The sequence below is a fragment of the Peromyscus californicus genome, unplaced genomic scaffold (genome assembly GCF_007827085.1).
Source record: "Peromyscus californicus insignis strain IS unplaced genomic scaffold, ASM782708v3 Scaffold_11__1_contigs__length_118956290, whole genome shotgun sequence".
NCBI classification, from domain to species: Eukaryota; Metazoa; Chordata; class Mammalia; order Rodentia; family Cricetidae; genus Peromyscus; species Peromyscus californicus.
In genome coordinates this window covers 33,849,996-33,866,842 of record NW_026294402.1, presented here as the reverse complement: position 1 = coordinate 33,866,842, position 16,847 = coordinate 33,849,996, and the positions used below count along the sequence as shown (strand labels likewise).

The 16,847-nt window shown below is 39.8% G+C and overlaps 1 protein-coding gene across 1 annotated transcript; it reads left to right on the top strand.

Moving 5' to 3' along the window:
- The first annotated feature begins 8,968 nt into the window (after positions 1-8,968).
- LOC128103795 (olfactory receptor 149) lies at positions 8,969-15,897 on the top strand. Its single transcript, XM_052728445.1, has 2 exons — positions 8,969-9,872; positions 15,666-15,897. Exons 1-2 carry the CDS (start codon positions 8,969-8,971, stop codon positions 15,737-15,739), a joined length of 978 nt encoding a protein of 325 aa, XP_052584405.1. The 3' UTR covers positions 15,740-15,897.
- The last annotated feature ends 950 nt before the right edge of the window (positions 15,898-16,847 follow it).

Sequence of the window (16,847 nt, the reverse complement as noted above, 5' to 3'; positions counted from 1 at the left end):
TGAAAATCAACATCAATATAACAAAAAGAGAGAGAGACAAAAGCCATACATTGCCCATTTCAGAACTACTATGGAGATCTTGAATTGATTCTGTTTATATATTTAACTCCATTACATGTCTTTATTTCCGTTTCCTAAGTACTTTGGTTTAACTAATACTAGGAGATTAGTGTTTCTGCTTCATCTCTAAACACCTTGGGAGATGGTTGCAAGTCCTCGGATCTAGCCTGTGCTATGAGGTTCCTAACCAGGCTAACACAAGTGTTAAAGAACAGCTAGAACTAAAAATGAAGAAGATCAGTTAGGATTGAAAATGATCATGTCAATCAGTGTTCTTTCTTTTTTCTTTTCTGTCACTATGGCAAAATGCTTGAGAAAATTAACTCAAGGGGCAAAAAAGAGTTTGGATGGGGATGACCCAGTGGGTAAACTGCATATGTACAAGCCTGAAGACCCCAGTTCGGATCCTCAGAGTCTGTATGATAAGATGGATGTGGTAGAGCTGCCTCTAATCCCAGTATTTGCAGACACAGAGAGAAGATCCAAGGAGCTCACTGGCCAGTCCATCTGGACAATGGGCGATCTCCAAATTCAGTGAGAAACTGTCTCCCAAGTAAGTAGACAGTAATAGTCAGAGATCCCCATTCTTTCCTGAGAAGTTATTTATGATATTTGTACTGTAGATTCTAAATGAGAGAGTTTAGTAAGTCTGCAAGAGGTGAAAGTAAAGGAACAATTAGCAGACAGCAGGTAGAGAGCGAAGTGTCATCAAATCTGGAACTTATAACATCCTTCAGAAATGACTAGGCAAGCCTAGTTGAGACAGCCAACTGGAGTTCCTGAGCTAGAGTCCTCGGCAGAACACAGCCTCTCCTTCGGCAAAGCTGCTAAGTAAAAGACCAAATTCAAAGTATCTGACAGACAGAAAAACTATATCAACTTGGGTTTCTACAACATCTGACTAGAGAAGAAATGACTGGAGAGGCCTTGCTGAAAGTCATGCTGGAGTTCCTGATCCAGATGTCCCCTGGAGACAATCTAGGTGAAAGAACTTCCAGTGTCTCCACTGCTGGCTCTTTTGTATCATGGAATAAGGAATGGTAACCCTGGTAGACAACAGGGTTTTTTTGTAGCTGTTCTCAGATGTCCATTGTTTTTGTACCCTTAGCTGTTCGAAGTGATTCTTCTTCCTTTGTCTCAGCCCCAGGGAACTAGACTGCTCTTGGACAAGGAGTCTTGGAGAACTGGAGATAAATAGTGTCAACTCTGAGACAAGGGCAACCCATCTTGTCCTTAGAGTCTGCTTTCAGCAAACACAAACAGCACATGACAATTTACCAATATAATTTATACTGTAATATCCAGTGTCCACTCTTGACTTGTAAACATGCACCCCCCCACATATCTGTGTGTACACACAAAGAAAAAGGAAAGGTTGATTTGGGTGAGTTGATTGATAGGTTTTAGGCTGCTAGAGGCATAAATCAGAATATTGGGGTACCAGCTGGGATTTCTAGGTTCCTCTGCTAGGGAATAAATTGGGTCAGATTGGATCAGGGATAGATGAATTGTGATAGAAATAAAGGCAGTTTGTTTGAATAAATTAATAAATAAAGACAAGGGGTACTCCAGGGGTAGAAGTAGGCTAGTGAGCTGAAAAAAAGTCAGCTGCTCAGTAGCTCTAAGACACAGGTTAGTTCTGAGTCTGTACAAAATGTTTACATGGCACAAGCAATCTACTATGCATGTTGTATCCCTTGTATACAGCCTTGGTAGGAAATGATTTCCAGTCTTTTTGCTAAGTGGTGTCTTTAATAGGTGACTGTTTCTGCCACTCTTCCCAACTCCACTCTCCTGCCTCAACTTTCCACTGACAGCTGTGGTCCAAGAAATCTTTGGAGAGTTTAAGGGTGATGACCAGTCTCCTGTTACTTATGTATTGATGCAGGGTGCTTCCCCTGCCACAAAACTCTCTCTCTCTCTAGTTCATTTTTGTGGAGAGAAGAGGATTTGGATTTTCTGTATAGGGACTTGCCTAAGATCTTTGTATCACAAAGAGCTTAAATTGAAACTGCCAGGTGACTTATAAGATAAAGATTAACAGATTAAAGATATGAAATCTAAACCAAAGAAACACAGTTACACCAATTAATGACTCCTTGACAACAAAATGGTGAGAATCAGTAAATTAATGGCATGTTTGTCCCAGGAGATCCCATGTTATATAGTTTGAGTGCAAAACATAACCCTCCACATATGCTGATGCAAACAGCTCTAATTAAACTCAGTGGATCACACAAAAAAGTGACATAAAAGTAGGAAGAAGGAGACTGCTGGGAAGAAGAGTTTCAGCAAGAGAGAAAGGAGTAAACAAGAGAGGAAGTGAGAATGACTAAAAATCCATTACGAGTTGTATTAAATTGTCATTGAATAACGAAGACTATAGTAATATTCAAGTGAATGATTCTTAGGTAAAATTCCATGTTGAAATAGATTAAAAGGGAGATACTATGAGGTTGTAAGCATTAAGTAGCAAGAGTGTCCCCCCAAAAGAAACAAAGAGCACAAAATATAAACTAAGTTTATAACCTCTAACATCTTAAATAATGGAATTTATCTTTGTGTTACAGTTGGCTTGACTGTGATTGTCTTGTGTGCTTGTTAGTAGCCTGCACTAAGAGTTTTGTAGGATGGTCTGTAAGCTCCGAGTCATGGTGTCATTTTTCCTCCCTTTCTCTAGCCTAGTTTTTGGTTGTTGAGGTTGTTATTGATCAGTATTACTGCAAGTCATTGTGGTGTTTTGCTCTGCTTTTCTGCTTGTGCTTGAGGCCAGGCTGATGCCCATAACTGAACTACATCCCCTTTACTCTTAAGGTCAATTGTACCTGCCTAGTGTTACTCACTCTACTTCTACAAGCTAGGCCATCAACTGGGATGGGTCAGTGTCTAGTGAACAATGTTGCTTCCCTTGGAAGCCCTGAAGATATTTCCCTTTATATTCACCCCCTACCACTCTTAGGAATTTAGCCTGAGTAAAGTCCAGTTTCTGGGGTCAATATGGTCTCTCTGATCAAGAGGACTGGTGACTTTCCAAAGTTTAAGGCTAGTTTTGAAGATGTTGCATCTTTCCCTGGAATCTAGTTGGTGCAGGAGCAATTTCCAAAACATTGGCTGTGACATTGGACTTAAATTGGTTTTGGCTATCATATGTGATTGCTGAATACCTAGAAAGTCAGATACACCAGAATTGAATAATGAAGTGTGGTTTAAAATTTAGCTGATGTGGGGCTGGAAAGATGGCTCAGAGGTTAAGAGCACTAGCTGCTGGCTACTGCTGCTCTTCCAGAGGTCCTGAGTTTGATTCACAGCTATCCATAATGAGATCTGATGCCCTCTTCTGGCGGATAGGCATACATGAAGGCAGAACACTATACATAATAAATAAGTAAGTCTTAAAAAAATTAGCTGTTATGTAATACTTAGCTGAAACTCAGCAAGGACAAATTGTTAGATGATCCTTGTCTCTGTCAAGACTAAGTTTCTTAACTAGAAACTCAATGGAGACTATAACCAATTATTTTGAGAAAACAGAAAAATCTTTGTTCTTTAAGCAGATTTTTTATAAACATACTATTTTAAAGTATTAATTTCCACAAACATTTTTTTTGTGACATACCTTAACTTTCTGGTTATGTCCTAATCTCCATTTCCAGTTTGGAAGAAACTTTTGCCATACAAGAAAATCTCAATGTAAAATCCTTTCTAAATAAGGGAAATACTGAATAATGACTCAGTTTTGCCTATCTTCTAGACTTACAGACTAAACATAGGTACTTACTTTGGGGAGGTAATCAATCTTTATAGACCATAATTATTATAATTATTATATTGATTTTGTGCTTGTTTACACTTTCATAAATGTGCCATATTCAATAAAATATGTCAGGTTTTTAAAGCAAAAAAAAAAATCCTTTCTAAAATCTAAAATTATTTCCTTTACTCTTTAACTTTTGATGTGTGTATAGATGATTTTTAAAATGATGAGATAAATGATGTAGCTGAGTCTTAACAATACAAAAGCAGCCAAATGGAGGGAAAGCATTACAGATGAACTGATAATATAAGAATTGAAGTGCTTTCTACTGTGCGAATAATATTGGAAGACCATGTTTCCCATTTTGGAACATCTGTTTACAATGAAATCATCACCATAATCTCATGTTTAGATGGCGAATAGAGTCGACAAGCTAATTGCTCCCTCAGAGCTGTCCCTGAACTCCAAACAGGGCCTAAGAGGTTCTTCAAAACTCTCTAGCAAGAGAGTGTTCTAGCCTTGATTGCACAAGCCTCATGAGACATGATGCTGTAAGTGGGCACAGAAGCTCCTTGGCTGCAGCACACTGTTCTGGTCATAAAAGGAAATGCAAGTTCTAGTTATTGTACTTTGGAAAACTGGGGTCATGTTTCCAGGTCTCCAGAACTATTTGAATTTTCATCAGTATCTCACTATCAGCTGTTGCTCCTGACAGACAACACACAGGACTTCCTGACCCTTCGAGAATGCATTTTCCTGAAATCAATAGGAAAATCCAGTGAGCCTATGGAATCACAGAACATCATGGTATATGAGCATAAACAAAGGCCAGAACCTTTGAAGGTCTTCGCTTAGCCATGGGAGGACATGGAGGACTCACTGGAACTGGAGCTGTTCAGACCACTTATAAAAGTAAGCGCCCTCTGCCCTCTCCTCAGAATGTTACTGTGTCTCTCCTTACTTTAAAAATTTTCCTTAGTGGAATGTGTTGACCCATGTTAAACTGGCCCCTATCTTTAGAGATGTTGCTTTTAGCAGCTCTGGTCTCAGCCTGTCTGGAATCTTTATGAGAAATGTAACTATATAGATCAAAAGTTCCTGTGTTGGAGCTGATATCAATACAGAATGTGTGAGAGGAAGAAAATATATGTTGTGTGATTTCTAAAATAAAATAAAATTTCAGTTAAAATCTAAAATTAAAATTGAAAATGAGGACTGGGGAGATGGTTCAGCCAGTAAAGGCACCTTCCTGATCACCTGAATTCAATCCCTGGGCACAATAGAGAGAGAGGTGACACCCATAAATTGTCTTTTGACCAGCACACATGGTATATTCAGATACATGCAAACATACACACACACACACACACATACACACACACACACACACACACACACACACACGCTCACACGCTCACACGCTCACACGCATACACATGCATGCATGCGCGCGCACACACACACACACCCATGCACACATGCACACACACAAAATTTAAAAACAACCTGGCTGAAATGACTGGAGAAGAATGAGACATGAAGTTTTTCTCCACTTTTGTATAAAGTAACCATAAAGAGTCCTCCAGGAAGGGCTTCATTTCCCAGCAATAGAAGAGGCTTTCCCAGGAAGCAGAGGCAGAGAGAGAAAAGATCCTACTAAAGATTATAAGCACAGACATGGAATAAAACAAGAAAAGGGTTTTTCTTGATGTATTTGAATGTCAACTTTCTATCTGCAGATGTGATTTCTGATGGAAATAACAACTTACAAATAAATATTTTCAAAAAGAATCAAGTTTTATGAATGACTCACCAGTCTTTGGAACACAGTGAGTATCCACTAGATGGTGTGTGCCTGTGTGTGCAATGCCATTGTTACTGTCATTACTAACGGAGTAGTGAGTGGAAAGGCTCTTCGTCTCCTAAGGTGCCTACTCTGCTTTTTACTTACATGACCCACTCCCTTGGTTCTGTTCCTTGACTTTATTTAGCACAGGCTACTGTATTTTCCATTTCAACACAATAGCTTACCTTTTATATGTAGTTGCTTTTACCCCCCACCCCATTTATTTTGGGTTAAAGCTTGAGTTGCCCTAATTCCATCTAGAACAGATAAAGGCTGAAAAGAACTGGCACAGCAGCTTCTGTCAGAGTTGGGGACCTCTCTCAGCACACTAGCTCTCAAGTCTGCAGTGATATAATCTAAGGCGGATGTGATGTAAATCCACTTAATCATTTTATATCATAAAAATAAGAAATCATTAGAGAGGCAGGAATAGTCTTCCCCAAGGAAGAACACAGACATAGGTTATCTAATACCAAATGGTTAGCTCTGAAAACACATACAAGTAACATTATAAAGACTGAGCAGGTTGTATTTAGGGAATATCTGTGTATAGACGTACATGCATGTAATGATGAAAAAAGATGCTAGAATTTGAATTAGAGGAATAAGTTTAAGGGAGGGTTTTTGAGGGGAAAAGGGGAAGGGGGAAATGATGTAATTATATATAATCTCAAAAAATAAAGAAAGTAATAAAAAAATTGCTAACAGTGACGACACTGACTACCAAGCTTGACCTTTGGATAGGATGAATATAAAGTAAGACAGAAAAATATCCCATGCACTCTATTTAATTATTCTGTCTTGGATAGCAATTCAATAATTTCCATTTAAAAATGGATAAGGGTTTGGACATGGTGATGTTTTCCTTTAATCTCAGCACTCAAGAGATGAGAGCAGAAGGATCTCTGTGAGCCTGAGACTAAACTTATCTATATAAGAGTCAGGCCATCCAGGGTCACCCAGGGAGATCTTGCCTCAAGAATATAGATAATAACAAAATTCTTTTACATATCTAACATGAAACAATTAGAAAAGCCAGTGAATATTCTGTCCTATATTTCTACCATCTTTCTCTAAAGATAGTAAACAACATTGTGTGGACATCTGCGTTAAGGATCCAGCACATTACAATCCAATAATAGAATTTTAAAAGATTATTTTACAAGATGACCTGAGCCCTGAGACCATATGAATTGCCAGTGAGTTGATAGAGACTGTGTCTGACATATAATAGTCATGCAAAACAATTGGTTTAATAAATTAGAAACATAGGTGCCTTGGGATTCTATTTCTATTTATAGTTTACACATATTAAATAGATCTACTGAGCTTTTATATGTGAATTTGTCAATACCATTTAATTGTTACTTAGCTGGGCTCTTGTTTAGCATTATTTTATTTTTCTTGAAAAGTCAAAGACCCAAGTTAGTAAAAAAATTGTTTGTATATAAGTGTAGAAAACCAGTGTTAATGGAAGATACGTAAGAGCTAAATTATGCTCCACCCAGGGCATAGAGTCCCCTTCATAAGTTCTTGCTGTCATCGACAAAAGGAAATAGGAATGGAAACTGAGGAGAACTTTTTAGGCCATTTATTGGAGAGAGAGAGAGAGAGAGAGAGAGAGAGAGAGAGAGAGAGAGAGAGAGAGAGAGAGAGAAACTGATTATTTGTGGCAAGGGAATCAAAGAAGGGTTAATAAAAAGTCCCACATTTCATTAAAGGAGAATTAAAGGAAAAAGAAACCCAATAAAAAGGCAAGGTGAACAGACCAGGAGGGTAAGAACTGGGTGCTCAAAACCTTTTTTCTTTATGATTTTATTATAGGAGGTACAAAATTGCCTTCTTCCCAGGTTGGCATGGGCCTTGGTCAGGAAAGCAGTACTCATCCTTCTGGGTTACCTGAGAGAAATATTGAACATTACTATTCTCAAAGTTTGAGTTTGTAGTTAGCCTTGAGCTATTTTGTGTGGCCCAGAACTCAGGAAGTGCATATGATAGGAAGGAATAACTATATTTGTTGCTGTCAGTTTTTCTTTTATCTCTGCTTTCTTTGGGTCAGGAAGGAATAACTAATTATATTTTCTGTTATCAGTTTATACTTTAGATTTGTGGCCACTGGACAGTCCCTACCGTAGGCTCATCTTTTAACTTTGCAATAAATTATTAGCCACATATGGATATTTAATTCTTATTTAAAGGCTAATGCATGAAAATGAGTTACAAGCAGCTTGGGGATTTTTAGATGTTGTGTTAGAAATCCCTTTCCTTTTGAATTTTGTATTTCTAATATCTTTAAAGGAGATCAACAATGAATACCTTCTTTAATACAAGAGAGATCATACCTCAGAGGAGACCCCTCTTGTCTGGTCTATATGTGAGAGGCAGCCACTCACAATATTTGTAAAGAGAGTTTCTGACCATCAAGCATGCCACTTATAAAGGGTATTATACCTGAACACAAAAATAACAGAGATAAAGAATAAACTGACAGCAATAAATATAGCTACTCTTTCCTATCATATATACTTTTTTGAGCTCTGGGCCACACAAAATAGCTCAAGGCTGACTACAAACTCAGTACCATAGTGTTACTGACCACTGATCATGCCAATTGTTTAGAGGCAGTTGATGTATTGATGATAATATACCTCAAAAGATGCTTGGGAAGCATCACCAAGGAGGCTCCTTTCATTCCCTTTTGTCTTCCCTAGCATTTCTAGAAGTTGTAGCTTCGTAAAGTTAAGAAAGACCTTACCTTAGCGTTTGGTAATAGTTTTGCTGGGAACTTTCAGACAGTTTATAAACTTTATTGTTATATAAGAACACATTTAGTAAGTATGTCTTACACTTTGTAGATGACTATGAAACACATTGTATAAATTATCTCAATTTGTCATGATTTCTCATACAATATTTTCTTACTGCTTTGCAGAGTATAATGAAGAGTGACAGCTGGTCATTTAAATATATTATCAAGATTCAACAAACATGTTCTCAGAATACAAACTCATGTACAGCAGTGTCTAATGAGAATATTTGACTAGGTCTTTTAACTTCTGCCCTTGGAACAGAAGACAACCATTTATATTCATGAAGTTTCTTTTCTAAAATCTGAGTAGACAAACTCTCAAATATGAATTTATAGTAACTGGTACTTTTACTGAGATCTTGTTTTTGCACATCCATAGAAAGCCATTTGCTGCTACTCAAATCGTACTCAAAGTACTCATGAGAAACAGCTTCTTAATAGATATCGATGACCAGATTGCTGACTTTTAATCTTTGCAAGGTCAAACATTCTCGAAGCTATGAAGAACCTTTCAGTAGTGACTCAATTTATCCTGCTTGGCATCCCGCACACAGAGGGTCTGGAGACCACGCTCTTTGTCCTGTTTTTGTCTTTCTACATCTTCACTTTAGTGGGAAACCTGCTCATTCTCCTCGCAATTATTTCCTCCACTCGGCTTCACACCCCCATGTATTTCTTCCTGGGCCAGCTGTCCGTGTGTGACATATTTTTCCCTTCCGTGAGTTCTCCCAAGATGCTGTTCTATCTCTCAGGAAACAGCAGAGACATCTCCTATGCAGGCTGTGTGACCCAGCTCTTCTTCTACCATTTCCTGGGTGGTACAGAATGTTTCCTATACACAGTGATGGCCTATGACCGCTTTGTTGCCATATGCTACCCTCTACGCTACTCAATCATCATGAGCCATAGAGTATGTGCCTTTCTGGCTATGGGGACATCAGTTTTTGGCTGCATTCATTCCACATTTCTAACTTCTCTTACCTTCCAGTTGCCCTATTGTGGTCCCAAAGAGGTGAACTATTATTTCTGTGATATCCCTGTGGTGATGAAGCTGGCCTGTGCAGACACATCAACCCTGGAGATGGTGGGCTTCATCAGTGTGGGCCTCATGCCCCTCAGTTGCTTCTTCTTCATTCTCACCTCCTACAGCTGTATAGTTCGCTCCATCCTCCAGATCCGCTCCACTGAGGGCCGACACAGAGCCTTCTCCACCTGCAGTGCCCACCTCACTGCTATCTTGCTCTTTTACATGCCAGTGATTTTCATCTATCTAAGGCCAACACCAAGCCCTTGGCTGGATGCAACTGTTCAGGTCCTGAACAACCTGGTCACCCCTATGCTAAACCCATTAATCTACAGCCTCAGGAATAAGGAGGTAAAATCATCACTGTGGACTGTCCTGCGTCCACTGTGCTTCCTACCTGGACAGTTGTAAAGAAAGATCAGTAGTGAATACTTAGGTACCCTTCAGCTTAATGGAATAGATTTAATGAATACTCAAAACTACTTTGTATTTGAGAGCATTGTTATTACTATCTTAAATTTGCACTGTTACTGACTAAGACACAAAGACTCGGCATCTAGAGAGCAAATGGTAAATGGAACCTCCAGGGCCACTTGTCTGACTCACACCCACCTGTATCCTCAAGTGAAGAGCGAAGGCAGGTGAGAGTGGAGCAGTCCTCCCATAGGCAGAACAATGTGAGCCTGCTGATTGTCCACCACTCTTTCATCCTGCTTTCTTTTCATCATTTTTTGCACTGTGGTCAGACTCAGTGCTTCTAATTCCTTATTTTTATTGTCCTATCTCATGCCTCTTCCCCTTCTTTTTCTTCTCCCTAGTGCTTTTTCATATTTGATGGAATGATATTCCCATAAAATATCTGCATTAACTATTTAATCAATTTATTCACTTAAGGGTTACTGAAGTTTGAGAGAAGTGGTCTTTATTTTTCAATGATTTAGTTGCATTGAACCAAAATGATATCACATAAAGAACGGGGCTTGAGAGAATGATTGAGTAGGCCTTATGGTTGAATTCAAGGCACCACTGGACAATATCACTTACATTTTTTCCCTTTTCAGCTTATACCTACTCAGACATGGGGGTTGACTTTGGTTTACCTTCCAGCAGTTTTTTGATTTTGTTTCCAGCTAAAATGAACTACAAATGAGAAATCTGCTCTTCAATTTAACAAGCTACTATTTTCATGACTGAAATTGTTAGCAACTTGATTACATGCAGTGGGACTAAAGCAGCTGTGTTGCTCATTCTAACAATGGCAAAGAAGAGAGAAAAGCACTGGGAAGAGGTGACAGAAGACAAAGGAGCACAGGGGACAGTTCTCTTCTGCACGCTCCTGTCAGAACCAGAGGACAGTCACAGAACCCACCAGACTAATCTAGCAACCCTATGGCTACTTGAAGACACTGAAGTTCCTTTGGCAAGAGTTCCTGGAAGGTAGACCAGCTTTTGCCTGGTCACTGATCTTAAGCTCCTTAACACTCTCTTTTAATGCTTTTTTCAAATACATAAGAGCCTAAAGTGGTTTCTAGAAATCTAGTCTTATTTGTTTAGTCCATGTCAAGCCATCCTCAATGCTCTCAAGATCTGTGCTTCTATTTCTCCAGTGTATGGAGAATCTGCTCTTCCATATTTCTATTGTCTAGCCTGTAGCTGCTCAGACAATCACAACATTCTTTAAGAATAAAGATGGGGTCCTGCTCATTTTTTTTAAAAAAGTAAACTCAGGCAGATGACATTTGATGAGCAACTTCGTGCTTGACTAGAGAATGAAAAGAAGTCCTAGTGTCTGATAACTGTGGGGCCTATTACAAAAAACAATCAGCTAAGGAAATCATGAGAGTAGGCCTGCAATGATGCTGTGGTCAAGGATGAAAGAAAGCATAAAGCATACAGAAGACTTTTCTGAGTCCAAGAGTGGATCTCACCCAAAAGAAGTTGAAGAATAAAGGTGCTGTGTTTATGTGTTGGTTTGTTGTAAGTAAAAAATGGCTAAGGAGTATGTTCCAGGGAGATGCAGCTTCTGCATGACCTTGGATTCCTGCCAGTTGGCTGAGGAGGAACCCGAGAATCTTCTTATTATACCTTATCAAAGTTATCTCTCCTTACATTATTTATTATTTTTCCTTCCTATATCATTCATGTTCAAGTTTTGTTTGTTCAAGTTTCTCAGCCTGAATGTACAATGAAAACTCCTTGCTTTAAGTTGGAGTGGCCCTCACAAGTTTCCTGTGAGAGCTCTGAGAGCATTAGAGCCAACAGAGCTAAGCAGTGGAATTGAGAATTACAGGCATTCACCTGTGTGTTAATACCTCTTATTACAAATGAGCTGAGGTCTAATGCATAAACAACAACATAATAACCACCTGATTTGAACAGCTCACATTGTCCCTGCTAAGTTATTGCCCAGAATCATTTCCCTTACAACTTTCTGGTTCTGATCAACAGGGTCTCTCTTGGTTCCACACTGAGACATGAATTTTATTCTCTTGAAAAGATACCCTTTATTTTCATTTTAATTATTTTTCAAAATAATCATGCATACTAATGGCTTATATGGTTAATGGATAGTAACTTTTTTAACTTAAATAAAACTATGATCAAATTCTGGAAGGTACACTAGAACAATGACATTTGGGAATGTATGGGATTTCGCTGTCCACCAACTTCAACAGAGGTAACCCATTTCTGACACTCAGATTTTTTTTTTTTTTTTGGTTTTGCGAGACAAGGTTTCTCTGTACCTTTGGAGCCTGTCCTGGACTAGCTCTGTAGACCAGGCTGGCCTCAAACTCACAGAGATCCACCTGCCTCTGCCTCCCTAGTGCTGGGATTACAGGCATGTGCCACCACCGCCTGGCTTCAGATTTTTATTTGATAGTCCATGTGACTAGTGGATAACTCTACTTAAGCTCTTTTATCATATTAATGTGTTCTGAAGCAGATCTTCATATGAATTTTTCAGAAGATCTTTAGCATTAGCAAACCCTTCATGCATTCCCTCTTCTATCCTGTAAATCCTGCCCCCACACTATTTAATCTTTCTTGCTCCATTATCCCCCCTTTCCCTTTATACCACTGCATTCTTTTTTCTCTCCCTTGAAAGTCCCAGCTCATAGCCCCTTACTAATTTCCTGGCATACATTATCCATACACATCTGAAGATTCAAAGCTCACATGCTTTGAATAGATGAGAGAAAACACAGCAGTCTTCTTTCTGTGTTGGCTGCCTCACACAGAATGATGATGACCAGCTCTTTCCATTTAACTATTAATTTTATAATTTTTAAATATTTGAATAATATTTCATTGTTTTGAATGTACCATATTTTATTATCCGTTATTCATCTAGTGATGGAAATCTAGGCTGTTTCTGTTTCTTGCTACTGTGAATGGCTCTGCAATGAACATGGATGAGCGAGTGTCTCTGTAGTAGCACGAGGATGCTATCAGTGGCTCCTGTGGTAGATCTATTTCTAGCTTTTGAGGAACCTCCACACTGGCTGCCATAGTGGCTGCAGTGGAGAAGTGCTCCTCTTCCTTCACAGCTACATCTGCCTTTGTCATCATTTTGTTGTTGTTTTGGGATTTTTGCTGTTGTTTTGTTTCATTGATTATATCTTACCCCATTCTTACTGGGTTAAGATAAAATCATTGCAAAGTAGTTCAAGATTGCATTTCCCTGATGACTAAGGATGGTGAGTATTTTTAAAAATAATTCTCACTCATCTGTATTTCATCCTTTGGGACTGCTCTGTAGAATGCTATGCCTCATTATTTAGTTAGTTTCTTTTGGTTTTCATTTGTTTTATTGATGTTTAGGGTTTGTTCTGTATTTTAGTTCTTTGTATGTTCTTGGTACTAATCCTCTCTCAGATGTACAATTGCCAAAGTGCCCCCCCTTTGCCTGTGCTGGCTAGTTTTTATGTCAACTTCAACACAAGCTAGAGTCATTTGAGGGAAGAGAACCACAATTGAGAAAAATGCCTTCATAAGATAGGGTGAGCATATAGGGCATGTTCTTAATTAGTGGTTGATGTATGAGGGCCCAGCCAGTTGTGGTTGCTTTCACCCCTGGGGTGGTGATTCTGGGTGCTACAAAAGGCGGAAAGCAGCACTCCTCCGTGACCTCTGCATCAGCTCTGCAACCAGGTTCCTGCTCTGTTTGAGTTCCTGTCCTGACTGTCCTTGATTTTGAACTATGGTATGGGAGTATAAGTGAAATAAATCCTTTCCTCCAGAACATTCTTTTGGTCATTGTGTTTCATTACAGCAATGGAACCCAAACTAAGACACTGCCTATTAACTTGAATGATGGTGTCCTTTGTTTTACAGAAGCTTTTTAGTTTTGTGTGGTCCCATTTGACACATGTTGGTCTTAATGCCTGTGCTGCTAGGGTCCTGTTCAGAAAGTCCTTTGCTGTGCCTGTAAGTTCAAACATATTCTCTACTTTCTCCTTTATCAGTTCAGAATATCAGATCATAGGTTCAAGTTCTTGATCCATTTAGAGATGAGTTTGTGCAGGGTGGGAGACTTGATAGAGTTTCATTCTTCTATATGTAGCTATCCAGTTTGACCAGAACCATTTTTTGAAGCTGTCTTTTCCCAAATATGTTGCTGGCCTCTTATAAAAAAACCCAGGGGGCTCTAGGAGTTTGGCCTCTATGTGGGTTCTCAATCCTGTTCCATTGGTTATTGTGGATCTTTTCTGAGAAACAGGCCTGCGCCTCTTTAAGAAAAGCTTTCTTTAACACCGTTTCACCTCTAATGGTGATTACAAACTCAAGGAGCAGTAACTCGGGTAACCAAAGGCCCCCGTGTTACCCAGCATTTGCCTCTTCTGATCCAGGCTCTTTTCTTTTTTTTTTTTTTTTTTTTTTTTTTTATTAATTTATTTTGCAATACAATTCAGTTCTACATATCAGTCACGGATTCCCTTGTTCTCCCCCCTCCCGTCCCCCTCACCTTCCCCCCAACCCCCCCCCCATTCCCATCTCCTCCAGGGCAAAGCCTTCCCCACAGACTGAGGTCAACCTGGTAGACTCAGTCCAGGTAGGTCTAGTCCCCTCCTCCCAGGCCGAGCCAAACAATCCTGCATAGGCCCCAGGTTTCAAACAGCCAACTCATGCAATGAGCACAAGATCTGGTCCCACTGCCTGGGTGCCTCCCAAACAGATCAAGCCAATCAACTGTCTCATCCATTCAGAGGGCCTGATCCAGTGGGGACCCCTCAGCCATTGGTTCATAGTTCATGTGTTTCCATTCATTTGGCTATTTGTCCCTGTGCTTTATCCAACCTTGGTCTCAACAATTCTCGCTCATATAAACCCTCCTCATTCTCGCTAATTGGACTCCCAGAGATCCACCCGGGGCCTAGTCATGGATCTCTGCATCCAGATCCCTCAGTAGTTGGATGAGGTTTCTAGCACAACAATTAGGGTGTTTGGCCATCCCATCACCAGAGTAGGTCAGTTCAGGCTGTCTCTTGACCTCTGCCAGCAGTCTGTTGTGTGGGTATCTTTGTGGATTTCTGTGGGCCTCTCTAGCACTTTGCTTCTTCCTATTCTCATGTGGTCTTTATTTACCATGGTCTCCTATTCCTTGTTCTCCCTCTCTGTTGTTGATCCAGCTGGGATCTCCCGCTCCCCCAAGCTCTCTTTCCCTCAACCCTCGCCTTTCATTACCCCCACTCATGTCCAGGCTGTTCATGTAGATCTCATTCCATTTCTCTGTCATTGGGTGATCCCTGTGTCTTTCTTGGGGTCCTGTTTTCCAGGTAGCCTCCCTGGTGATGTGAGTAGCAGACAAGTCATCCTTGTTTCATGTCTAGTATCCTGCTATGAGTGAGTACATACCATGTTTGTCTTTCTGAGTCTGGGTTACCTCACTCAGGATGATTTTTTCTAGATCCATCCATTTGTCTGCAAACCTCATGATGTCATTGTTTTTCTCTGCTGAGTAGTATTCCATTGTGTATATGTACCACATTTTGTTTATCCATTCTTCAGTTGAAGGGCATCTGGGTTGTTTCCATGTTCTGGCTATTACAAACAATGCTGATATGAACATAACTGAACAAGTGCTCTTATGGTGTGGTTGAGCATTTCTTGGGTATATGCCCAAGAGTGGTATAGCTGGATCTTGGGGGAGATTGATTCCCAATTTTCTAAGAAAGCGCCATATTGATTTCCAAAGTGGTTGTACAAGCTTGCATTCCCACCAGCAGTGGAGGAGAGTTCCCCTAGCTCCACATCCTCTCCAGCATAAGGTGTCTTCAGTGTTTTTGATCTTAGCCATTCTGACAGGCGTAAGGTGGTATCTCAGAGTTGTTTTGATTTGCATTTCCCTGATGATTAGGGATGTTGAGCAGTTCCTTAAATGTCTTTCGGCCATTTGAGTTTCCTCTGTTGAGAATTCTCTGTTAAGTTCTATAGCCCATTTCTTAATTGGACTGTTGGGCATTTTGATGTCTAATTTCTTGAATTCCCTATATATTCTGGATATCAGTCCTCTGTCAGATGTGGGGTTGGTGAAGATCTTTTCCCATTCTGTAGGCTGTCGCTTTGCCTTGTTGACCGTATCCTTTGCTCTACAAAAGCTTCTCAGTTTCAAGAGGTCCCATTGATTGATTGTTTGTCTCAGAGTCTGTGCTACTGGTGTTCTATTTAGGAAGTAGTCTCCTATGCCAATGCGTTCAAGACTACTTCCTACTTTCTCTTCTAGCAGGTTCAGAGTAGCTGGATTTATGTTGAGGTCCTTGATCCACTTGGACTTAAGTTTTGTGCACGGTGATAGATATGGATCTATTTGCAGCCTTCTACATGTTGATATCCAGTTTTGCCAGCACCATTTGTTGAAGATGCTTTCTTTTTTCCATTGTGCGCTTTTGGCTTCTTTGTCAAAAATTATATGTTCATAGGTGTGCGGATTAATGTCAGGGTCTTCAATTCGATTCCATTGGTCCACATGTCGGTTTTTATGCCAGTACCAAGCTGTTTTTATTACTGTAGCTCTATAGTAGAGCTTGAAGTCAGGGATCGTGATGCCTCCAGAAGTTGTGTTATTGTACAGGATTCCTTTGGCTATCCTGGGTTTTTTGTTTTTCCATATGAAGTTGAGTATTATTTTTTCCAGGTCTGTGAAGAATTGTGTTGGTATTTTGATGGGGATTGCATTGAATCTGTAGATTGCTTTTGGTAAGATTGCCATTTTCACTATGTTAGTCCTGCCTATCCATGAGCATGGGAGATCTTTCCATTTTCTGACATCTTCTTCAATTTCTTTTTTCAGGGACTTAAAGTTCTTGTCATATAGGTCCTTCACTTGCTTGGTTAGTGTTACCCCAAGGTATTT